The sequence below is a fragment of the Oscarella lobularis genome, chromosome 11 (genome assembly GCF_947507565.1).
Source record: "Oscarella lobularis chromosome 11, ooOscLobu1.1, whole genome shotgun sequence".
In the NCBI taxonomy this organism is placed as follows: Eukaryota; Metazoa; Porifera; class Homoscleromorpha; order Homosclerophorida; family Oscarellidae; genus Oscarella; species Oscarella lobularis.
Genome location: NC_089185.1, coordinates 1542819 through 1567325, shown reverse-complemented (window position 1 = coordinate 1567325; position 24507 = coordinate 1542819). Strand labels below are relative to the sequence as shown.

At 47.2% G+C, this 24507-nt stretch overlaps 4 protein-coding genes, 1 long non-coding RNA gene and 1 other non-coding gene across 6 annotated transcripts; 2 read left to right on the top strand and 4 right to left on the bottom strand.

Moving 5' to 3' along the window:
• The first annotated feature begins 2391 nt into the window (after positions 1–2391).
• Trnas-uga (transfer RNA serine (anticodon UGA)) lies at positions 2392–2476 on the top strand. The gene has a single exon. It is a non-coding gene; the product is annotated as a tRNA-Ser (tRNA).
• An 887-nt stretch (positions 2477–3363) lies between these two features.
• On the top strand, positions 3364–4628 carry LOC136193030 (uncharacterized). The gene has a single exon (XM_065981819.1). The coding sequence runs from the start codon at positions 3501–3503 to the stop codon at positions 4626–4628; it is 1128 nt and encodes a 375-aa protein (XP_065837891.1). The 5' UTR covers positions 3364–3500.
• A 157-nt stretch (positions 4629–4785) lies between these two features.
• Positions 4786–5803, bottom strand: LOC136192754 (uncharacterized). Its single transcript, XR_010671234.1, has 5 exons — positions 5582–5803; positions 5393–5532; positions 5182–5337; positions 4970–5128; positions 4786–4910 (listed from the first exon to the last, which is right to left on the bottom strand). It is a non-coding gene; the product is annotated as an uncharacterized lncRNA (long non-coding RNA).
• A 12872-nt stretch (positions 5804–18675) lies between these two features.
• On the bottom strand, positions 18676–21390 carry LOC136192624 (phospholipase B-like 1). Its single transcript, XM_065981278.1, has 18 exons — positions 21261–21390; positions 21118–21198; positions 20950–21054; positions 20796–20886; positions 20659–20743; positions 20562–20602; positions 20382–20507; positions 20259–20335; positions 20138–20208; positions 20009–20081; positions 19782–19942; positions 19624–19723; positions 19487–19565; positions 19295–19399; positions 19199–19241; positions 18983–19149; positions 18865–18921; positions 18676–18803 (listed from the first exon to the last, which is right to left on the bottom strand). Exons 1-18 carry the CDS (start codon positions 21344–21346, stop codon positions 18750–18752), a joined length of 1602 nt encoding a protein of 533 aa, XP_065837350.1. The 5' UTR covers positions 21347–21390; the 3' UTR covers positions 18676–18749.
• A 17-nt stretch (positions 21391–21407) lies between these two features.
• On the bottom strand, positions 21408–22509 carry LOC136192626 (glycerophosphodiester phosphodiesterase 1-like). The gene is made up of 4 exons (XM_065981280.1): positions 22045–22509; positions 21899–21988; positions 21623–21840; positions 21408–21570 (listed from the first exon to the last, which is right to left on the bottom strand). The coding sequence occupies exons 1-4, from the start codon at positions 22507–22509 to the stop codon at positions 21441–21443; spliced, it is 903 nt and encodes a 300-aa protein (XP_065837352.1). The 3' UTR covers positions 21408–21440.
• LOC136192625 (perilipin-2-like) lies at positions 22504–24472 on the bottom strand. Its single transcript, XM_065981279.1, has 7 exons — positions 24200–24472; positions 24107–24147; positions 23510–23962; positions 23300–23452; positions 23074–23250; positions 22906–23019; positions 22504–22846 (listed from the first exon to the last, which is right to left on the bottom strand). Exons 1-7 carry the CDS (start codon positions 24411–24413, stop codon positions 22634–22636), a joined length of 1365 nt encoding a protein of 454 aa, XP_065837351.1. The 5' UTR covers positions 24414–24472; the 3' UTR covers positions 22504–22633.
• Positions 24473–24507: the final 35 nt, after the last annotated feature.

Here is a 24507-nt window from a genome sequence, read left to right as displayed (position 1 = left end):
CGCTGCTGAGTAAGAATCGCGTAGGAATCTACTCTGCTGTACGCTAGGGACCGAGACATGTGATTCTGCGCAGTAGACGAACGTGACGTAGAATCCCACTTGTCTCGTTTTCTGTACAGAAGCAAGTGTGGAAGCTCGCATATGATGAAAAAAATCCCAATATTAGGTGTTAGAAACCCGGTTTTAATTTTCAGGGGTTCGTGTTTGCAATTACCGTCGCCGTTTCAAAGCGACGACTATTATTGTTTCAAGGATAACCAGAAAGCGCTCGAAAATATTTCTGGCACATTCTAGGGTATCATTTACCTACATATACAAGGTTTCGGTTGAATTTCAGGAGTTGAAAGAGGCTATAGACAAAGAAGAACAGTCTCATTTTCAAGTAATATGCTGAGAAACCTTTGTATGTAGGTAGATGTTACTCAAAAACGTTCTAGAAAATTTGTAAAAGGTTCTCTAGATTTTTTGGAATTTTTTTTCGATTTGCGAGCTTCCACCCCTAACACACAAACGCGACAAGTGGGGTTTTACGTCACGTGCGTCTACTGCGCAGAATCACATGTCTCGGTCCCTCGTCTCTGCTGTGACTTGCCTACTGGTAATCTCACACTTACCGGCACAGTCGTCTTTCGAAAAGTCCCAAAATGATGCTTGAACGGGTGCTACTCTTCCGAACAGCTTCTTCTCAATAAAAATCGATCGAAAACGTCTTGCGATAGCGTGCGCTACACCTTTTTTCCTACATTTGAACGCTAATTACGACTTCCGCGAAAGAAATTTTGTTTAGTTTTCATCGAAAATGAGTTTGAAATCACTAAAACATATGAATCATGTGAAGTTCAGCAAATTTGTGACGTTTGGTCGTAAGGAGACGAAAATGCGGATTTCTCATCAACGAAGGCACGGATTCAAATGCAATTCTACCATTTAACTGCTTGTCTAGACTGACATCAAACCGTGCTGGTTTGCAGCGACTTCGATTCCGATTTCGCTATTCGAGTTTAGGACGACCACATTTTCTGAAGGCTTTAGCTACCTCTACTATGCACTACTCACCTTTCGCGGTTGCTCGCCGATCGAGGCAATAGAGCTCAATTTTACTTCTTTTAACGTACCTAATGCAAAATTAGTAGAGGAATCGATCTGGGCAAAAATTTTTGAAGTCCGACAATCTGTTCGCGAGTTATTAGCAATCAAAAAATAGCAGTCCCGGATGTTACCTAAAAAATTTGTATTTTCTCCAATTTATACTTTCTAACATTCAACTTACACTCAAAAAAGTTCATTATTCTTTTTGTGTTTAAAATTTCAAGATTTTTGAGCCCGCCGTATCAGAAATAAATAACAGCAACATTTTACATATAATTTGAAATATTTCGAAAATCTTATTATATTTCAAAATCTCTTTTTTCCAGTTGAGTTGGAAGATATTTGCGCGCTTTTGAAGTGCAAAGTAAATGAATTGCAGAAAGTTTATTTTAAAAATATTTTTAAAAAATACAAAATATTACAAAAAATAATAATTTCTGGAAGTCTTCTTCTTCATCCCAGAACTCTGCAAAAAATAAAAAAAGAGGATTCAGAGAAATAACTTGAAAATGGTCTCTACAACCTACCCGTTTCCTTCGCAGCCGGAAGACAGATGCTTGAGCTTCTCTTGAATCCTTACTGCGTCTTCAGAATAGCCTAAAAGGTCAGAAAAGATTAGTGAGGGGACCTAATCGCTCGACTTCATACTTCCGGTCGGAATTGCGAGCGACAAGGGTGCCTAAACTAAGCCGATACGTCATTGAATGACGCACGATAGCCTACCGACGCGAGCCGAGGCTTCTTCGAGGAGAGCGACGAGCTGTACGGCCAATTCCCGCCCCTAGGTACTAAGCCAATACTTCCCAAAGCTCACCTGAAGGCAGGAAGGGCTTCGTTTTCCCTCGCCGTCGCACGATCGGAGGATAGCGCTCCGTCTTGCGCCAGGGACAGGGATATCTCGGCTGTAGCGCACGCGACACGGAAACGAAAGCCTACTTCTGAAGTTCCAAACATGTAAATGTAGTGCATTCTTAGCGTACTATTTATATACATATGCGTGTGTGTATGTTCTGTGCGTTTTTATTGTATATAGGGTTTTAGGTTGGCCGTTCTGTCCACTGACTCATGTACCCTAACTGACTACACGTAGAATAAGCAATAACTTTCTTTAAGTCATTTTGTACTAATCCAACCGTGGCAGCAAATGGCTGTTAAGGCTCCTACAACTGTTGTAACTCGAAAAGAGGCCCAGACCGTATTACTAGAAAAACCCCGGCTATAACCATTGTGAATTAATATTAGCCGACAGAGGCGTTGGACCTTCCATAGCATCTGGAAATCAAGTATGTAGACCTATTGGGAGGAAAGATGGCAGAGTGGTTAATGCGGTTGTCTTGAAAACAACAGCCCTTTTGTGGGCTCATGGGTTCAAATCCCATTCTTTCCTTTAAGATAAAATAACCTAGTTGAGCAGATTTATTTTAAAGCTATGCTATTAGGTTGAGATACTTCATTCACCGTACTAAATACTGTTGAAAATTCTAAGCTTCCGAATTCTTTAAATATAGCAAACAGACCCAAAACTAATCTAATATCTCCGACTCTGTTTACCAACATGGCTTTTATAGCTGCTTTATTAGCTTGGATTCTTGTAAGTCAAAAATTTATTAATAAATAAAAACATAAACCAACACCTTCTCAACTACCTAAGTAAGGACAAGGCACGCTCGGTATGTTTTGAGAGCGGAGTAATGTAATTACGCGGCGCGGGACGTCCCGGCTGGGAGACCAGCCCGGTTAGGGTAAGCCGGGCCGGTTGGGGAATGGATCGACATCCGTGGCTCAGCCGGGACTGTTTGGTGTCTCGGCGGAGAGGCGGGTGTGGTCCAACCCCGCGCACTTGCCCGACCGCCACACCCGTAGAAAGCGAGAGAAGGTAAGTCATCAAGCCTGTATTAACCAGAAACGGCATTTATCTGAGACGAAACGTGACGTCATTTATATTAATCTCAATCGGCACGTGACGGCGTTTATATTAACCTTTGACGGCACGTGACGGCGTTTATATCAATCTGAGACGAAACGTGACGGCGTTTATATTAACCACGGACGGCACATGACGGCGTTTATATTAATCTCAATCGGAACATGACGGCGTGTATATTAACGATTGATATATCTTACCTGTGAGTTGCCCTGTGCTGCTCAAGGCCCATTCACACTGGCGACGTAACGTAACGTAACGTAACGTAGTGTGACGTCACAAATAGTTAACGTAACGTAACGTAACGTAACGTAAGACCATTCACACTTGTGCTACGTGACAATCAACAATGGGAAAGAATCGGCGCCTACTTTTGCTGCTCTTTCTGCATCGCAGACGCCAGCGCCAGCAGAAGAAAAGAATATGGGTTAGACGTATTAATCATCATAGGGAAAAGAAAGGAGAATATCATAGTCTAATCAACGAAATGAGGCTCTTTGATCACGAAAGCTTTTATAAATATTTTCGTATGACGCCCTCCCGCTTTGATCATTTGCTAAGTTTGATTGGACCCTGTATTACTAAAGAATCAACCACTTTTCGCAATTCTGTATCTCCTGGGGAGCGACTGGCCATAACCCTCAGATATCTAGCTACCGGAGACTCTATGCAAACTATCGCCTTTAGCTATCGAGTTGGACATTCTACAGTATGCAATATCATCAAACATACCTGTACAGCCATATGGAATACTCTGAGGCCATTGTACATAAGAACCCCCACTACATATTCTGACTGGAAAGAAATTAGCAGAGAATTCAATCAGTATTGGAATTTTCCTCATTGTATCGGCAGTATAGACGGAAAGCACGTCGTTATTCAGGCACCAAACGGAGCTGGCTCTCTATATTATAACTATAAGCATACTCATAGTATTGTTTTATTGGCCGTCTGCGACGCCAAATATTGTTTTACACTACTCAATATCGGTGACTACGGAAGCCATTCGGACGGCGGCGTCCTCAGAAATTCCTCTTTCGGAAGAGCCCTCGAATCAAATCAACTATCTATACCTCAGCCGGAACATATTCAAGATTGCCCTCAACCATTACCTTATGTATTTCTTGGAGACGCTGCATTCCCCTTACGTGAAAATATTCTACGCCCATATCCAGGAAAATATTTGCCAGAGCCTAAGAAGATATTTAACTACAGATTATCAAGAGCTCGACGAGTAGTAGAAAATGCATTTGGAATTATGGCTTCTCGATTTCGTATCTTCAGACGTACTATTATAGCGTCTCCAGAAAAAGCCTCATTAATAACCCAAGCTACCTGCACTCTCCATAACTATCTTATAATATCCGATCGACAATTATCACATCAAGATCATCTATATTGTCCGCCCAATTCTATTGATCATGAAGATGAAAGAGGAAACTTTGTTGCGGGCGATTGGAGAGCAGACGAATCCAGCAATTTAGCTGACGGTATCCGCCTTGGAGGCAACCGTCCATCAGTGTCTGCATTGACCAACAGGGATCATTTCAGCACATATTTTAGCTCAGCAACTGGGAGAGTGGCCTGGCAAGATGCTCAAGTACGATTATCGTAAACTGCTAATGACATTAATGACTATGTAATACAGATACAGAGATTAATGTAATATGCTATAATAAGCTATTATTGATTAAACAACTAATTTTCCTCAAACTCAATCTGATAGAGTACCTCTTGAATACGTATTTTTGCAAGGGCTCTCTTTCTTAGATTGAGCCTTCTGATGGAGCTTCCGACGGACTGCCCAAAAAGATCGTTTTCGTCGTCGACCCGCTCTGTCTTCTGCAGCTGTCGAATAATTTCGAGGTCGACCTCGTTGCTGGCTGATTGCTTTCTTCTGCATACAGTCCAGTTATATTTTCTAGGCTGTAATTAACCAGATCGTACTCTACCTACCTCTTCCTTCTCCCCCTAGTCCCTTCATCGACCCTTGTTCTTTCATCCTTGACTACGTCGTCCTCGTTCTCTCCCTGTCCTTCTTCTCCGCCGTCATCAATCCTCTCGTCCTCTTCTGCTTCCTCTGCCTGGCTTTCCAATAAAAAACTATCTGACGTTCTACAAAACAAGGTAATAATTAATAACATATTTCTTCTAATCTACTGCATTACCCTCTGTGACTAACGAAGTCTCTAAGGAACAACAGGCGCTCGTAATACGCCCACGGTCTCACGTCGTCTCGCTTGTCGCCGGTTCGCCCTTTTCGCTTCTTCGATTCCTTTGCGACCGCTCTCGCAAAGCCCTCCACCTCTTCTGGCACGCTTCAACTAAAATTGACGACTCTCGCGAGAAAAACCTGCCTAATTAAACAAGTATACTAACTCCCAATGCTCAGCTCCTCTGAAATCTCCGTCCAAGCATTTTCCTTTCGCGTCGATACCTTATAAAAGGCATTCGATTTGTCGTAAAGGCAGGGATGGCTTTCGACAAGCTCGATGAGTCGTTCGTCGTTCATATCTCTCCTTAACTTCCTTCCGTTAGCCTTATGTTAAGCGCCGAAAATAGACCCACCTTCTATTCCTTACGTCAACGTTGCGTTGCGTTACGTTACGTTACGTTACGTCACAATGGCACAGTGGGAATGGGTTACGTCACGTTACGTTACGTTACGTTACGTTACGTTACGTTACGTCGCCAGTGTGAATGGGCCTTCAGGGTTGGGCCTAACGCGCGCTAGGGAGGAACGTTTCCGCTCGGCTCGCCGCCGATCTCGAGCCACGCCGAATCCGAGCCCCCAACAAACCGTCGCGATCGGTCCCAACGGGGCTGGAGCGACGTCCCCCAAGACGGGATCACCACCTCACCCAATTAGCGTAGTTGTGGTATCCGCCCGTGGGAACCTGCTGGCGCGACTAACATAACAAGCGCCCTAGCGGCTGTACGCTCTCCACTCGCCCGAAGAACGCAACAACAAACTCGCCACGCTCACAAAACATGCGACAAAAAACCGGTCTACGTCGCTAACGCGCGCTGGACTCCTTGGTACGCGGATGCTCTTTACTCTGTAGCTAGCGCGCGGCTGTATCGCGCCAGCTGCTGCTGGTCTAGACGAATGTAGCGCGTGAACGCGGCGCTTTTCCATCGACCGAGCGTTTGGATCGTTGAATCGTCGAGTCCGTGCGCCGCTGCCGTCGTCGCCGTTCCGATTCGGAAGCTGTGGCCCGCGAAGCGAGTCGCCTCGACGCCTGCTGTTGTCAGAGCTCGCCGCACTTGATTGACGAGCACCGCCCGTGAGGGCGCTCCGCCATTCTCGAACGTAAACAACGGACCCGGCACGAAGCGACGGCGAGCCAGGTAAGCGAGCAGCGCTTCCACAGGGCAGAGGTCCGTGTGTTTGCGTCCTAAGACGATTGAGACGCCGCGACGGAAAGGGTCCGTCTTCGACTGTTTGATCCGCAGTTTAACGAACGACGGGTTCTCCAGCGAATCTGTCGACACGTCGTCGGGCGAAAGATGACGCTCGGGATCAAACGCCGCGACCGAGTCGACGGTGAACTCGCCTGCGCGCAAGAAACCGAAGAAGGCGACCGTGCATGCCGCCCACAGCATCGTCGAGTCCCATCGATGGGGCGTTTGTCGCAGCTGGCGAAGAATCACCGGTGTGATAGGGAGACGGGGATCCGCCGCTGATGCCGTTTAGCATGAGAACAAGCAGTGGCATCATAGATAGAAGAGAAGGGGGGATTGGAAGCTCCCGTAGTCACGTGTCTTTCATATGCAGACTTCTCTGTCTCCATGCGTGACTCACTTCTGTCCCGGATAATCGTCGTCAAGGCGCGGAAATCAGCCCCACGCTGACTCAAAAGGCCTTTTCCAGGGTTTATTTGTGTTGAGATTTTCCTGCGAAAGTATGTTAGTGTAATAAAATATGTCGTTACATGGCGACTACGCGAATTTAGCGCCGATACCGTTTCGTACCAGCGACTGGCTTTCCTAACGACTTTCTACCTATCTTTTGTGTCGAGTAGGGTTTGAAAATGATATAGAAAAGCACATTGAATGTTGTTAGCCCGTAGCGAGGGCTTCGTCCCTAGTTTGCAGGGATTTCGAAACTCTTTGCCACTCGCGTTATCGTACCGATTACGAGCGAATGCTAGTTTGCAGCTGTTTGCAGGCTATTGCAACTAAAAGTATGGTCTTTTTTTGTATAGGAGAAAAAGCCAAGTTTGGCGCAAAGCCGTCTGGCAGCTGCATAATCGCGTGCCAAACAGAGACTTCCTTTTGTTCATGGGGGAGCGCCTTTGCATAGAACCCGCAGCATTTCTACTACAGTACTATAGATAATAAATCGTTATCCTTCTAGACAATGCCGCGACGTCTTCCTCTGACGCGTCGAAAAGGAGAATACAGCAAGGTGTTGAATAAGCCGAAGAAGTCAACACAGACGTCATTAACCTCGTCAGTGGGAGTAAACGCCACACCTCAAACATCCGAAATTTCTACTCAAACTCCATGCAGGCAAGAGAAATATTCTTATGCCTCATTCGATTATACCTCAAGCATATTCTTTAACAGCAACTGGCACGTGAACACGTGCGGAGACAAGGGACAGGCTCTTGTACTATCCAAAGTATCGCTTCCTCGGCAAGTGTTAGAGTTTTCAGCAGCAGTTCAACCTTCCGGATTTACAGCTGCGCCTTCTAGTCTTCATTGCAGTATCCTTATTGCACCCGATGGAATAAAAAATTTTTTCTTTTGAGGAAAAAAATTGCATCTGGAAAGAGTTGCTGCTTTTGAGGGTGTTTTCCAAGCGTTCACAAGTGCGAACCACGTTGATTTGATGTCTTTCGTGGACGACCTTTTTATCTGTCTTGGAAATACCGATGGCCATTTTTGCGAATGTGCCAAGAAAAAAAATCGTCGCTGTCCCTGCCATCGGGAACGCCAATTGCCTACATCGATAGTCATTTGCCTTTCCAAAACGGTAACGAGTCTGTGACTACTACCATTCGCTCTAACTCTTGTCAAATGCTGATGAAGAAAGACGGAAGTCGGTGTCCAGAATGTGCTCTGTTTCGGTGCTCTTTGAGGCAAAAGTTTTCCCGGTGGCGTCAGTTCTCGCAAAAGATGAGCAAATTTGCAAACAACAGAACATTAACGACACCTCAAAGGCGTAAGAAATTGGCTACGCTTGCTCAAAAAAGAAGCTGGCAGCTCGAAAAATTGCTCGAATGACCTCTGCAATTGATAAATTGATTTCTAAAGAGGGCGTGACTCTTGAAACGGAGATGCACAGCGACTTCTGTGAAGTGACGAAAGCACAAGAGACTAAGATTGACGAACTTTTTCCAAAGAACACTTTTAAGAAAATTTTCTGGGACCAGCAATTGAAGGCAGCATCAGTTAAGTCAGCCTCGGGCATGCGTTGGCATCCGCTTATCTTACGGCTTGCTTTGAGTCTCAAAATGGCATCGTTGTCAGCGTACCACATTATGAGGACTAGTGGAGTTATCTGTCTTCCCTCAGAAAGGACGCTACGGGACTACACTCATTTCTGCAAGCAGTCTACTGGATTTTCTCGCGAGCTAAATGATCAGCTTGTTGCCGAAGCAAAAGTTCTCGAATGCGATGAATTACAAAGGCACGTTATATTGGCTTTTGACGAAATGAAAATCCGAGACGACATCGTTTATAACAAGCATCAACAAGAAATGATAGGCTTCGTCGACCTTGGAAAAGTGAACAACGAATTAGTGCGCGCTGAGAAAATTTTGAATGCCAAAATTGGAAGCTCTGTCCTGGAACGTGACGTGGCAACGAGCATGTTGGTGATTATGGTCAGGGGAATAACAACCAGCCTTCGTTTCCCATGGGCTCACTTCCCTACCACAGGAGTTTCAGCTTCTACCCTGATGGCCCTTATGTGGGAAGCAGTGGAAATCTGTGAGCTACTTGGTTTCTATGTGATAGGCATCACATCAGATGGCGCGGGTCCTAACCGAAAATTTTATCGCATGCACGGTGACAGCCAGAAAAGCTCGTCACATCCGCTCTATAAAGTTCCAATCCACCGCATTTAGTTAAAACTACGCGAAATTGTTTGTCTCACTCTTACCCTAATGGAAAGACAAGATCAATGAAGGTAATAGAACAGTTTGAAAAATACCTGACATGATATGGGCCTAGATGAACGATGAATGGATAACATGGCAGCATATTCTTGATTTATACAAAAAGACGCAAGAAACATCCGCTGAAGGTCTCTTCCTCCTCAAGCATTTCAAACTGGAACACGTTCAGCTGACGTCATACTCTCGTATGAGGGTTGACTTGGCGGCGCAGGTGTGTACGCCTATAAAGCAATAGCTTTACTGTTGTTGATTTCGCTTGCTTCGCCAGGTGCTAAGCGGCTCTGTTGCTAATGCAATTGAATACTACAAAATTCCAAGAAGTGGCGAAACATCTCGTTTCTGCAGGATGTTTAATTAACAAAGCATTTGATTGCCTTAACGTTCGCAGTCTTTGCAATTCTGAAGCAAATCGTCGTGGTTACAAGAGTGCTGAAGACGAACGCATTAGAGTAAAAATTCCGTACGATATAAAATCTGAATCAATATGGACACCTACTTTTGCAGTGGTTAGAGGTCGACTTCTTGAATTACCTTGACGAATGGGCTGATTGGGTATCACGCCAACGGGGCTTAAATAAGACTACTAAAGACAAGATGACACTCAGCCATGAAACACTCGAGGGATGGAGAATAACTGGTGAGAATTATATCCTCATGAAAGTGACAATTGCAACGTTGACAAACTTTTAGTTCGATCTTTTGTGGAAATGACTAGGTATCTGTTTTCTCTTCCTCAAGCTAAGAGTGGTCTCTACATCCTGAGTGAACGAGTGAGTCAGGACCCTTTAGAAAACTACTTCGGACAACAACGAGCTCGTGGAAGAAGAAGTGACAACCCATCTGTTGCCGAGTCTGTCAATAATGCATCGTCTCTTTGGCTTCAGCGACAAGTAGCACAAATTCCAATGCGAGGCAACTCTCGAAGACGACGGCGCTTATTTCCGGAAGAGGTTGTTAAACTCCCTTGCCTAAACGTCGCCGTGAAAGAACGAAATAAAGGAATTTTTATGTGTGCGACTGTATCTCTTAAATTTGCGTTAAGGTTTACATGTATACTTTATTCGAAAATATGCATTCGCCAATATTACTTCTTTATGTATTCATTACGAAGAAATTTTCGCAAGCTCTTTTTCTTTTTTAGTAGACAGTGTTTAGCCGCTTTATATTGCTCGAGCCAGGATGCCGCTAGGGAAAACCCTCTGGCGTTAACCCACAGCTGGACGATTTCTCTCAAAAGAAAGGATCGAAGATTTGGATCGTCGAGATGCGCTGACAAGCTTTCCCACTGCCGACTGACTTCCTCGTTGTCGCAGACACTGCAAACAACGTCGACCTCTTCGCCGCCCAACACTCGCCTAGGAAGACGTGTTCGTACGACTTCCTCCACGCTCCGAAATAGGTTGTAGGCTGCGTCATTAACTTGAAAAAGCCCTCCTTTGTTTATCTTCTCAAGCCACACAGTTGTGTAGCATTCATAATCTTCTGCCTCCTCAACCAATAGCTCAGTGTCACTTTTCTGACCAAGAGCTCTAAGACATTGAACAATACATTGGCTTTTGGGATCCTCTTTCTTTGAGTGCTTCCCAATGAGCTTGAAGGGAATAAATCCACAAGCAAATCGTAGAGCGTTCTCTTCATCAACGGAGAGCGCAGGTCCTTTTACTGACTCTTGTTGGTGCTCCATCTCTTTTTCTTCTATCCTGCTAGCATTGCTTCCGCTTGAAGTAATGAGATGCTGGATGTGACGCTGAAGCAGGCTCTCAAATACCCGCCTGTTGACACATTGTGGACAAGAGAGGATCGCTTAAGGGTAAGCCAAGGGAGAAGTATAGGCACGCCCACGAATCGCGCAGCTTCGCCAAAGAGGACTTATGAAAGGCTACTTGAGCCTGCTCGCAAATCGAAGACTGTCTTGATCCTTTCTTTAAAGCAGGGAGACATTGAGCAAGTTCGCCTGTAAGGTTTTCGGCGAATAATTCGAAGACTGCGCTGTCAGACGATGCAAGAAGAAATCGAAGATCCTTCTGCACCTGCTGATGGCGAGGCGACAAAGTTGAACTGATTTCCGATTGAAGAAGACCCCGAAAAGAATCCCTTACTACCTTCATCGTGAATGAGTCGCGCGTAGAGTCAAGCACTAGTCACGTGACTACGGGAGCTTCCAAACCCCCCTTCTCTTCTATCTATGGTGGCATAGATGTCGCGAACGGATCACCCAGACCCGCGACGACTTGCCCATTGCGAACCGCAGTCAGGTAAGACTTTATAAATTGTGGCGTATCTTAACCCCTCTCTTGCCAGGGCCGCGCAGAATAGCGAGAGCACGCGCTCCGAGGCTGGCAGGCCCTGCAAACCTAGCTGCTCGCAAAAACGCTCAAACCGGCGGAGTCCGGAGGCGTACGATCTTCGCGTGGAGTCCGCGACACCTTGCGCAGTGTATCGTGAAAGAGCTCCCTCCACCGCGGATCGTTCCAGGGCAATCCCGGCGGCGTCACCAGTTCCAGCAGTGTTCCTGGATCGGCGTCGGCGCGGCGGCCAGCTGCGGAAAAGACATCCTCAGCGTGGTGGGAGAAACGTTGCGCGAGAGCCCGTCCGCGAGGGTGTTCTGTTCTCCCGGGATATGTCGCGCCCTCCATGCGAACCCGAAGTGCGCTGCAAAGAACTGAAGCGTACGCAGGAGAGGCATAAGCGCCGCGTCCCTGCTTGACCCCTAACCGCACCGCCGCCACGACCACCGTGTTGTCGCTCTCAAGCAGAACCGACGCTCCCGACCAGCTCTCGCCCCACACCGCCGCCGCGAGTACGACCGGCAGAAGCTCTTTCGGTGCGATCGGGGGGGGAGCCCACGGAGCCGACCAAGCCCAACAAAACCAGTGCGACGCCCATACGGCCCCGCAGCCCCACGAGCCGGAGGCGTCGGTACCCACGACGAACCGGGGTTCCGCTGCGAGTGTGGCAAAGAAGCCTCTCCCATTCCATTGTTCGAGAAACGCGCTCCACCACTGCAAGTCTGCCCTTACCTCCGCATTTAGGCGAACGTACTGAGCCAGCTGACGACGGCTCTTCGACGCGTCAATCAGCCGGCGCGTAAAGGAGCGGCCTGCCGGTACGACGGACGCTGCGTGCTGTAGCGACCCGATCAGCGACAGCAGCTCCCGTTTTGTTCCTGCCCTCCGCGCCTGCCAGTGCCGGATCTCTTCGCGTAGGCGCTGCAACTTTGCATGCGGCAGGCGCAGTACTCTCGCCACGGTGTCGAGCTCGATTCCCAAGAACACAAGCGTTGTGCTAGGGCCTCCGATCTTGCCGCGAGCGACGGGCCTCCTCGCACACCCGCAGCGCTGCCTGCAACTGCTGCGCGCAATCCTGGGACTGCGGGCGGCCGATGAAGAGGAAGTCGTCCAAGTAGTGCATGCCACCGCGGACGCCTCGCTCGTACATGATTCACAGTAGCGCGTCTGCTACTGCGGAGAAATCGCCGGTGCCGAACGCAAGCCGAATGGTAGCACCGTGTCCACATACACCCTGCCTCGCCATCGCATGCCCAGGAAATGGCGATCCGCGGGGTGCACTGAAATTATGCGGTAGGCGCTTTGTATGTCCAGCTTTGCTAATGTTGCCCCGGCGCCCACCTGCCAGCAGTGCCGGACGGCGTCCTCGATCCGAATGTACTTCGTCGAGCACCATTCGGGGCGAATACCATCATTGACGCCGCTGCCTCGCGGGGACGATAGGTCGACGATTAGCCGCCACCGACCCGGCTGGCCGGAATTGGGAATCATACCAAAGGGACTCAGGCGCACCAAGTGCGTCTGAGCGTCCGGTACCGGGCCCACCACTCTGCCCGCCGTAATTTCGCCGTTGAGATATTCGTCCACTACCGCGGGTGTTCCCGCGCGGATTGCAAGTTGCGGCTTGCGCGAGCTCGCTTTCCGCTCCCGCCGCCATAGCCAATTCGGAAGCCTTCCGAGAGTCCGCGCAGCAGCCACGCGGTAAAACGTTGGTTGGGGTGGCGACGTAAGCTATCCGCCCAAGCCTGTGGAACCACCGGCGACGAGGATGGTGTGTCCCAGATCTCCGAGCTTGGGTCTGTTGCGGCATTCGCGGCGTCCAACGCCCCAAGCGCCTGCCACGAACAGTACGCGCCCGCCGAAAGACCACACGTTTCTAGTAACCAGCAAAAACGGTTTATTGCAAGCTCCCGATTAAAGTCACCGCACGCGGAGCGGGGCAACACAAGCCCAACACAAAACAAAAACGCTAATCGGGGCCATCATTACGCGCGATTCTACTGGGGCCTGAGTAACTGCACCCGAGGCCCTTGCGGCGCCGGTTGCTGCTGCTGCTTCCCCGTTGCCTGACACTCCGCCGCCCGATGACCTTTATTCCCGCACTTGTCGCACACGTGGCGAAACACGCGGCGCGAGCCATAGCCGCAGCCAGTCGGCGCAAAATTGAAGAGCCGGCACGGATCGCTTTTCTGAGGGCGTCGAGAGCCCGCGTTCCCTGCCGCGCTAGGAAACGCCGCCGCGCGCGGAGACGCCGCCGCGCCCGACTCCGTTGGCCGCAACGCACAGACAGCCGCCTTATGATCAGCAGCGCCGCAAATGGAGCACGTCGAGTCCTTAGGGGACAGCACGTGGTCAGTGACGAGGTCCGTGTCCTGCTTTGCCCAGGACAGGTTTTGCTCCGCCGCCGCCTTTTGGCGAAAGAACGTGTCGTAGCTGAGCCACCCTAACGAGTTGCGCGTATGGCATTTCTCCGTTAAGCGCACCACTAGCGTATGTAGCCCAGCATTTCCAATGCCCGACTAGGGCGTTGCGACACTTCCACCGCGGCGAAAGCCGCGAAGGCGTGAACCCATTGCGCAATCGAAGTGATGCGACGCAACGAACGAGAACCCGCTGTGGGCGAGGGCCACTTGTCTCGCTCCCCCTCGCGCCGCAGCAACTCCGCGTTGTCGGGGAGCAGTTTGGCCTGATAGTCGTACTCGCGCGCGGCAATTTTATCAACGATGCGCCCTGGGACTACGCCCAGGGAGTTTCCCAGCGAAAAAAGCGGCGTTGTCCGGCGTGGTTTTTTCGCCAGCGGCATTAGCGCCTCGAACCACGCCGGATTGTCCGCGAGCGGCTCTAGCTGCCCCACAGGATTTGCCGGCGGAGCGTGATGCTCCACCTGCAAACCCTGAAGGAGGCCGGGCGGCGGCAGGTTTCCCAGCTGTGGCTGCAGCTGTTGCGGCGGCGGTGGCTGCGGTGGCTGCTGCTGCTGCTGCTGCTGCTGCCGCGGCTGCTGCTGCTGTTGCTGCTGCTGCAGCGGCTGTAGTTGCTGGGTTGTTGCTGCTGCTGAAGCGGCGGCGCCTGCTGTGGCGGCGCATTCGCGACGCGCTGCGTCGGGAGCCCCTGCTGGGGCTGCGCAGGCAAACGATCCCCCCGGGGAGCGTCTGGAAGAGTTACGCCTCGTAGTTAACCCACGCTTCGCAAGGGAACGGGACGCGAAAGGAGCGGGGCTCTACGCTAAACGTCTTTGCACGCCGTGGGAACGGGGCGCGGAATCGATGCGCCGGCGAGACGGTCGCCAGGTGGCGGTACGCCGAGGGAAGGGAGGGCGTTTTTGCTCGATCTCTGGACCCGGCGCGCCCTTCGCCCCAAATTACCTGTCCTCAACGCTGCCACGGTTTGCTGCACAATTTGCGCGACGAAGTCCTGCATAGGTACAGGGACCGCCTGCACAGGAACGAGCGGCTGCGCAGGCGGCGGCGCTTGAGCCACTTGCGGCTGTGGTTGAGGTAGGACGGGCGGTTGCTGGGGCGGCGGGGCCGCCGGAGGACTTTGTCCCCGCGGCGCCTGCCCTTGTTGACGCTGTCCGCCTTGTCCCTGTTGTCCGGCAGCTTGATTCTGATTAGCCATGCACGGTTCAAAACGCGGAGAGAAAAATTTCGGGAGGACAAAAATTGGGTCTGCGCGAAGGCGGCGAATGGCGATGCCAGACACCGCCCGCGCCTTACATAATCATGGCGGTAGATATCAACCGCGTTTAACCTGTATTAAACTTCCCGTAACGGCACATGACGGCCTTCATATTAATCTGATTCGGAACGTGACTGAGTTTGATTAACAAGTGAGGGCACATGACAGTGTTTAGATTAATCTGAGTCGTCACGTGACGGCATTTATATAACCTGTGAAGGGACATGATCGCGCCTATTTTAACCAGAAACGGCACATGACGGCGTTCATATTAACCAGTGACGGCATTTATATTAACCTGTGACGGCACGTGACGGCGTTTATATTAATTTAAGACGACACGTGACGGAGTTTAAATTAACAACTGACAGAAAATGACGGCCTTTATATTAATCTCAATCGGCACATAACGGCGTGTATATGAACGAGTGACGGCTCATGACGGCGTTCATATTAATCTTTTTCGGCACGTGACGCCGTTTTATTAACAATTGAGGACAGTGTTTAGATTAATCTGAGTCGTCACGTGACCGCATTTATATAACCTGTGACGGCAAATGATTGAGCCTATATTAAATAGAAACGGTACATGAGGGCGTTCATATTAATCTGATTCGGCACGTGACGGCGTCTTATTAACAAGTGATGGCACATGACGGAGTTTAGATTAATCTGAGTCGTCACGTACGGCATTTATATAACCTGCGACGGCACATGATCGCTCCTATATTAACCAGAAACGGCACATGACAGTAGGATCTGGCAAGCACGATGTCTTTATTATGATGTAACGTCTACTAATTGTCCCGTATATGTGCACGTACACTACATCTCCCTCCCTATAAATCAAATATGTGTGTGTGCGTGTGTTTTTATAAAATTAGTCAACGTTTTCTGTTCATTAATTAATGGAAGAGTTTTTCATTCTTCGGAGAGCTTCCTTACGTCGGCCTCCTTTGAATTCCGCCAGCACAAACAGATGTAGCAACATTTTCATAAACAGGAATACTGGAACATTCAAACGATATGACCAAAGGTAACAACATCATTCCCTCGTGGAGCGATGCTCTGCCGGGGCAGCATAGAAAGGGATGAAGGCTGCGAGCGACGGTAGGCTTCGTCTCCGAAAAGAACAAAATGACCTTCAGCGGAGTACAAGCGGGAAGACAAGTTGACAAAGTTGATTGCAGAAACGCAACGGCATAGAGAAGGGTTCTAACGAGGCCGCATATCTTTGGGATAAAGGCTGCGAGCGACAACAGACTTCCTCTCCTGCCGTATAGTAACGGCTCCCAACAACTTGACGATTCTCAGAGAACAAACGAAGAACAGGTGGACGATACATGACGATTCACAGTGACGTAATCCAACATGGCGGTACGACGAGACACCGATCGCAGAACGAAAGAACAAACGCATTTCGGCAAGCCGGAGAGAAGTCAAATAAGAACAAACAACACAGAAAACAATCGACTTGCGCGAAACGTTCAAATACAGCACGTTGAACGACGATCGACGAGACGAAACGATGAACACAAGACGAATTTCGCGAGAATTAGCGCGCGATAGTAATTTTGGAAGTTTATGGTGGCGTGCACTGTACTTCGACTTATTTATAGCGTAAAATTTGCGATTAATTTTTTGGATAAAAAATGAGGCCCTATTAGGAACCGGGCCACGAAAATTTCCTTTATTCAAAGAAAAAGGCAGCAATGAAACAGTTTTCTGAATCAAATTGGTGTTACTTCGACTTATTTATAGCGAAAAACGAGCGATTAGTTTTATAAACAAAAATGGGGCCCCAATGGGAACGGGGCCGCAAAATTTCATTTAAAGCAAAGGCAGCAATTTCTGCATTAAATAAGATCTACTTCGACTGATTTATAGCGTAAAGTGTACGATTAATTTTTTGGATAAAAATTAGGCCCCATTAGGAACCGAACAACGAAAATTTCGTTTACTAATCTCTCGTTTTTTGCTATAAATCAGTAAAGTAGCTCAATTTGATGCAGAAAAACGGTTTCATTGCTGCCTTTGCCTTTAAAGAAACGAAATTTTCGTGGTCCGGTTCCTAATGGGGCCTCACCTTTATCCAAAATATTAATCGCATATTTTACGCTATAAATTAGTCGTATCTCTAATTTTGAATCAGAAATTGCTGCCTTTATTTTTCAATTAAAGAAATTTTTGCGGCCCGGTTCCTATTGGTGCCCCATTTTCATCTATGAAACTAATCGCTAGTTTTTTTGCTATAAATCAGTCAACGTAGCGTAAAATGTGCAATTAATTTTTTATAAAAATGAGGCCCCATTAGGAACCGGGCCACGAAAATTCGTTTATTTAAAGGCAAAGGCCGCACTGAAAGCGTTTTTCTGCATCAAATAATTGCTACTTCAACTGATTTATAGCAAAAAACGAGCTATTAGTTTCATTGATAAAATGGGGCCACAATAGGAACCGGGCCGGAAAAATTTCGTTTATTTAAAGGCAAAGACAGCAATTTCTGCATTAAATGAGAGCTACTTCGACTTATTTATTGCGTACAATATGCGTTTAATTTTTTGATAATTATGAGACCCCATTAGGAAGTTATAATAGGAACCGGGCAACGAAAATTTCGTTTATTCAAAGGCAAAGGCGGCAATTTCTGCATTAAATAAGAGCTACTTCGACTGATTTATAGCGTAAAATAAGCGATTAATTTTTTGGATAAAAATTAGGCCCTATTAGGAACCGGGCCGCAAAAATTTCGTTTATTAAAGGCTAAGGCAGCAAAGAACGTTTTTCTGCATCAAATTAGAGCTAATTCGACTGATTTATAGCATAAAATATGCGACTAATTTTTTGGATAAAAATGAGGCCCCATTAGGAACCAGGCCACAAAGATTACGTGTATCCAAAGGCAAAGGCAGCAATTTCTGCATTAAATAAGAGCGGCTTTGATTGATTTATAACGTAAAATATGCGATTTATTTTTTAGATAAAATTGGGGCCCCATTAGGAACCGGGCCACGAAAATTTCTTTTATTCAAAGACAGAGGCAGCAATTTCTGCATTAAATAACAGCTACTTCGATTGATTTATAGCGTAAAATATGCGACTAATTTTTTGGATACAAATCATGTGGACGAGTAGTGTGCGTGCTACTGATTAGAGTATGTGGAGAGACAGTTGTTAAGTGGTCGGCGTGGCGCACAGTCGGTGCGAGCGCGCCAGTGTGGACGAAAAGGTCTACGTGAGAGCAACTCGAAGGAGGAAATTCCCGTAGCAAGAGGCGGTAGGGAATTACAACCAGGTGTTTCTAGAGTAAATTTACATCGTACAGTGAAGATAGCTTTTGCGCTGACTCTGACGGTACGATGTTTTCTACCGCAGATCGAACGACTGAGGGTGTTCGGGGATCATATGATGGCTTACAGCAGGCCATCATTATCTGGTCGATAGACACTTCTGATAAACGCGCGTAGCGTGACGTAACACTTAAAGCCCTACAAATTCTTCAATCGCGCTTTTGAGAGACCCTCCCACCTCCATAGAGGCGCTTCAATCGCTGCGCCAGTATGTACATCGCTTTCTGAATAAGACAAAATTTTATTCACAAACGACAACTGAATGAATTGAAAGAGATAGCGGCACAAGTGGAGATCAGTCCAACTCGATAGGTTCCATGTGAACAAAGTCAAAATTCCACTCTGTCGGCTGTCGCGGCAGGAAGAGAATATCTCTCTCATATGATTATCTAAAAGAACTAACGGCTTACCATTCCTAGGTGCGAAACGTTAGGAAACTCGCTCCAAGAGAAAGGAGAAAGTCCTCCCTATATAGAGTTAATTCATGTACTTAGTATACTATTCCGCGCTCAATTGGCTGGCCTATACGTTGATTGTTGGGGAGCTCACTCCTTCTGCTATTCGCGATATTCCCATAGAATAGTTTGCCACTTTCGTGTCAAAGCAACCAAACGCTTTTGCCGGATTCAGCATGTCACCGCGGCAGCATATCGTGTTGCACGCATTTCCACCAGAATAAGGCTCATTTTTGTAGTCTAGACATAAAGTGATAACCGGATTCAACAATTCCAAACGAAAGCATACTATTATAACGTAACAGACTCTTTAGAGATTCTACGCCAGCCACCTGAAAGCAAGAAACCGCTAAAGATAGCTAGGTCAAGAACAAGCTCAGCATACTTTATCAGAATCCCGCCGAAATATTTTCGCTCTAGGAGCAAGTTCGTGAGAAAATTCAACGCCATGGCTTTCCACAAAATCCACGTAGCCGCTCATGTTGTATATCTGCAAATTATGTCGTGTTCGAAGTACAAAAGTGCACATCACATTTAATAAAGATATTTGGAATTCACTATTAGAATAGAGTTGCACCTTTTCGTAGAAAGGAACATTGTAGGAAGCCCAGTGACCTTCTCTTAGCATCCGAGTTAAGTCTTGTGCAACAGTGAGTCTTGAGAAAAGTACAGAACACTGCGGTTTAATATTCTCAATCTCCGAGAGCGAGCTACCCCGGAATCTGTTCCGCAACCCATAGCGCTCCATCTTCTAATGACATTTTCGCCTTGAATCGCTTAAGATCTAGCAGCATGTACTGATTCGTATAGGTTCCTGTGGTCCAATCAATTTTTGAAAAGACGAATACTCTCCTTGCGTCTTGTAAACCAACCTGAATTATACTTTGCTACTATTTCCGCCCACATTTGTGATGTGCTGGCCATTGTGTTAGCCACTTTGACTCTGTGCCAAGCTAAAAGCGACTGCGGTTTTACCAAATCATACAGACTATGATTCCACATGTTATTTGTTGTCTGTAGCATTATAATTCCACTATAGAATTGAATCGTATACAAACGATCCATTTAGCATAGTCTACATGTACCGGTATCTAAAAACCTGCTCATTATGTAGAAATCGTCCAAGGAAACAAGGCAGCCAGGATAGCTCGAAAAAGAAACTCCTTTAGACGCTAAATTTATATTCGCCATGATCGCAGCAACTGTACGGCAGCGCTGCTGTACTTGCCTGTAGCAGGATCTTGTAGATTCAGATCATAATGTTTATAGATACGAAGCATTATCGAAAAACTAAACCAGCTAGAAAGAGAAAGGGCTAGTGATGTTAACAGAAGACGCAAACCGCAAACGTTGTATGCCCGAAAACAATATCTTCAAATCCAGGCAGCATTTTGACAAGAACAGAACAATGACTTCTTGCAGCAACCTAACAGATTTGCAAAGCAAATAGCTATTTGCATTTTTGTACCTACTGCATCTCTAATTTCAGAGAGAGTCATTTTGTTCCAGTTGGGTGCAAGCGATCTGTTGATCGCCGCCGGAATGTCAAGAAGATCGCCATATCCGTTAAGTACTTGAAAAGAAAAATCCTCAAGTTCCTGTTCAAAAGGATATATCAATCGCTACTAGTTGGGCAACAGCAGCATTCATACTTCCGTTGATGAACTGTGCTCCTTGTACCCTTGAACAAGCCCTATGCAATATGAAGGACTAGAATCAATCGTCTCACAGAACGATTAGCTAAAATACCTCGATATTGTGCATACACTAAACCAACTTGCCTCCAATATGAATCTTCTTTATTCATATCAATCATCTGGGTCATCCATTTTTCCTGTGGCACTAATGATGTCCAATCTCGGCAGCAACTCACAAGAAGCGCAAACCTGCTCTTGAAACCAAACGCGAACCTTTGCTGCCATGCCGCTGTCAGGCAATATTTGCGGCATCGTGTTATGAAAATGCTGATAAATTCTCCTACCAAAAGAGAACACTTCTATAGGGTTGAGAATATCGTCAGTCTAGCCCGCTCTCTCTCACTTTGCCGTCAGAGCGCTTTCCAAATATCCAGCAGCGAACATTAGCTGCGTATCCGAGTAGATCTTATTTGAGCCATAACCAGCAGTGATTTGAAGCTGGCCCCACCTATAGTGGCGAAAATTAATTAAACTTGACGTACTAAAACGTTGCCAATTTCAAGTTGCTTACCCCGTCGTCTCTATTTCGTCCGAAAACAGTCCATAAGCGGCGCCACTTTTATCTATGACGTTCAGTTTCAATGTTGGGTGTCTATATCATGATACCGTAGGAAAAGTTTTGGGAAATTCTGACGTCGTTGAAACGCGCATTACCCTAAACTGTCGTACAGCACGGTGGCTCGAATTGGCTCCGCCGACGCCGCTTTGACGACGCTGGAAAGGAGAAAGAGGACGATCATGGACGAAAGGCGTGGCAAAGCGCGTGACTCACTATCTACGTATGTATAGCGACACAAATGAGATATGATAATGAGTCATTATTGACCTCATCAATTAATTTCTAGTACTGTCGGTCATAAAAAAGATGTTTAGAACCTCTTCGAAGTATCTTTTCTCCAAGGGGTCATTGACAGTCCAGGCGACGAGATGAACGCCTCTAATTTTCCAATGTTTGACTAATTCTCTGCACGTTAAATTATTGAGTAAATGAAACATTCCAAAATCTTAACACTTACGGGTATATTTGACTTCTCACGATAACGTACAAAGAAGAGCCAAGAAATTGCAGCAGCCAGGTATTGATGCACCACACCCTCATGATATCACCCAGACACAAAAGTCTTGTAACGACTGCGTTGTTGTGTCTTGCCACAAGACAATCATCGGCCTTGTAACTCCAGTACCATTGACGTGAAGTAAGTCCAATTAGAATTTCAGGATCTGCTCTTCGTAACTGTGTGAAAACAACTAGTACTTGCTAGTAGCATTGGGCACTTTATCAATGGAATTACTTTGTACAGCACATAAGAATTAAAAGATGCAACGAAGGCCTTCCCATAAAGATCATATTTCTTATAAGCGGCCACAAGAACAGGAACAGACTAGAATAAATGATTAAAATACGTTTCGCTAAAATCTGCAACCGGGTAGCAAACACCTGTGCGGCATTTCCTTTTACATCAAAAATTATTTTCAATCCCAAATGTAGACATTCTTCGATCGCTTCGTCGAGCGTCGGGACGCGTACGCCGTCGAATTCGCTCTCCAGCCGGTGCCCGTGAGCAGCGTTCAACGTCTTCAGCTCGTCGAGAGTCAATTCGTCCAAGCGTCCGTGCCCGTCTGTCGTTCTGTCGACCGTGTCGTCGTGCATCAGCACGGCATGGCCGTCTTTTGTGAAACTCACGTCAATTTCGACTGCTACGGCGCCGTTCTTGCGCGCGAGACGAAAAGCGGCGAGAGTGTTCTCCGGCGCGTCCACATTTTCGCCTCGGTGAGCTATGACGCCCGAAGTCGAGCCCAAGATAGTAGTAACGACGTCGCGAGGCTGTTTTTTCGGCGACAGGAAGAAGCAGAAGAAGAAGAGGAAGAAAAGAGCAGACAGTAAACACACGAGGAGTATCATGCCTGATCGTGCTGCGCAGTGCGCACTCGTATATAGCGCGCTTCTATGAAACGCTCAACAGGAACCAGGAAACATAACACTAACACGGACAAAAAGCAGAAACAGAGAAAAGTTCTTTGTAGATCTAATCATCCCATTCTTCATTGGCGTACTCGTCGTTCTCTTTGTTTTCCTCTTCCTCCTCTTCCTCCTCTTCGATATCATCGTCTTCTCGTCCGTCGCCAAACGGGCTGCGAAGCGGCTGAACGTCGTTCGCCTTTTTCAAAGACGGCCATGTAGCTCGAGAAGTGAAAAGACCCGGCTGTGAGGCGGTGTCTTCATCTCCATGACGATCTCTCTAAAAAAGACATTTACATCTATTTACATCATTGAAAGTGTTGCCCTTTCTGTCCATACTTTTATGAGCCACGTGACTGACTGCCCAACATAAGAAGAGATGTCCTTGAGAAAATCAACCACCTCGGAAATACGAGAAGCCATTTGAGGTGAAACAACTTCAGACATTTCAAACTACATAAAAGATAAATTAGATATTCGTCTCACAAAATATTAAAGAAGCTGCACCTTTTTCATAAATTCAAACAATTCAGCAGGGTAATGAGTGATTTCTTTGAGATGGTCAGTGACAGCATGAACACCACTTGGCAGATAGGCAGCAAAACTGGACACGGCATGAAATCCTCCTCTGACTTTTCTAGACAGAACCTTTGCATGGAAAACGGCTTTCTTTGTAATTTCATCCTAAGAAAAAAAACGATAAAAATTCATTGAATTATTCTGTTATTCTTACATCATCAACAGTGCCACTTGAAGGAGATTTCAAACTGTCATCTTCTCCCTCTTCTCCTGGATAAATGACAGCCTGGAAAACAGCTTCAGAAGACTTGATCCCTTTGCTGATCAACTTTCCAGGCACACCAAGGTTCTCCTCAGCATATTTGATCTAAGACGCCATAAATTTATCTATATTTCAAGAAATGAAAAACGTTATGTTTCTCACCAAATCAACGTTGAACTTGAGTTTGTCAAGAGCCTCTTGGCTTCTCAGCTGAGCGTGCCTAATCTTGGCCAAAGCTCGCTTGTACACCCGTTCCTTCACTTTTCGCGACAGATTCCCGACGCGAGCGACGTATCCAGGCTTCGCAGGAGAAAGCGGCAACGTTTTCTTTTCGTTCTCTTCGTCGACGTCGTCCTCGTCCAATTCCACGTCGCTTTCGTCGTCCGAATCGTCGTCGCCAGGCGGCAGAAGAAATTCGACGGTCTTTTCGCCGGCCGAAAGCGTCAATTCGATGCTCGTCGCGACCGGATAGACCGCGGCGCGAACGAGGCGCGAGTTTTGCACGGCGACAGCGCCATTTTGGACGCGTTCTTTCACCGAAGTGACAGTCGTCTCGACTGTGCTCTTTAGGCTCGTTGCCGTGTCGCGCACGTACGTTTGGCCGCGTTTGTAGGCCTGTGAGGTAAAGTTAGGGTCAGGCAAAAGGTCGAATGCGGGGGTTTGGAAAGACAAAGGTCAAGGGGCTTAGACCCGATGACATTATGTCATCACATTCGGCGAGATTCGCCTTTACAAAGAAAGCGAACACACGGTTTTTACCTGATCAACTTTTTCCATAGCGTTGCCGGCCATTTGATCGACTGAAAAAAACAAATTCGAGTAAAATGACGTTTTTCGTACCCGCTTTCTTACTTGGCTGCACGATCGGTTCGACGGCGTGTACGGCCTTCAAGGCCTTGTTTTCGACGCCTTCGAGCGTGTTCTTGAGCACGCCGTCGCGATTGCGCACGGGTTTCGTCACGGCTTCGTAGATTGCGCCGACTTTTCCGACAGCAGCCGTCACGTAGGAGAGATGGTAGATGCGAGCGCCGAGACTCGGCGGCGATGGGTTAGCAGTAGTCGTCATAACTCAAAGATGTACAGACGACCAACGATTCAACGAAAATGCCGAAGCCAGGAGTCAAACGGTCAGTAAGTACTGTTCGGGTTTCACGTGACGT

Bases quoted from the DNA above. Each gene is read 5' to 3' on its own strand.
- LOC136192624 (XM_065981278.1), bottom strand. From the start codon at position 21,346: ATGATCGTCCTCTTTCTCCTTTCCAGCGTCGTCAAAGCGGCGTCGGCG. The intron at 20,508-20,561 runs GTATGAATGCTG...CCTTTTGAACAG, and splicing joins AGCACAGTTCATCAACGGAA to GAACTTGAGGATTTTTCTTT. The intron at 20,209-20,258 runs GTTTGCGGTTTG...TTCTCTTTCTAG, and splicing joins ATTGTTTTCGGGCATACAAC to CTGGTTTAGTTTTTCGATAA.
- LOC136192626 (XM_065981280.1), bottom strand. From the start codon at position 22,509: ATGATACTCCTCGTGTGTTTACTGTCTGCTCTTTTCTTCCTCTTCTTC. The intron at 21,989-22,044 runs GTGTTTGCTACC...CATTTATTCTAG, and splicing joins TAAAAGGAAATGCCGCACAG to TCTGTTCCTGTTCTTGTGGC. The intron at 21,571-21,622 runs GTAAGTGTTAAG...TTTAACGTGCAG, and splicing joins GTGAGAAGTCAAATATACCC to AGAATTAGTCAAACATTGGA.
- LOC136193030 (XM_065981819.1), top strand. From the start codon at position 3,501: ATGAGGCTCTTTGATCACGAAAGCTTTTATAAATATTTTCGTATGACG.
- LOC136192625 (XM_065981279.1), bottom strand. From the start codon at position 24,413: ATGACGACTACTGCTAACCCATCGCCGCCGAGTCTCGGCGCTCGCATC. The intron at 23,020-23,073 runs GTGCAGCTTCTT...TCTTTTATGTAG, and splicing joins TGTTTGAATTTATGAAAAAG to TTTGAAATGTCTGAAGTTGT. The intron at 22,847-22,905 runs GTATGGACAGAA...TGTCTTTTTTAG, and splicing joins CAGTCACGTGGCTCATAAAA to AGAGATCGTCATGGAGATGA.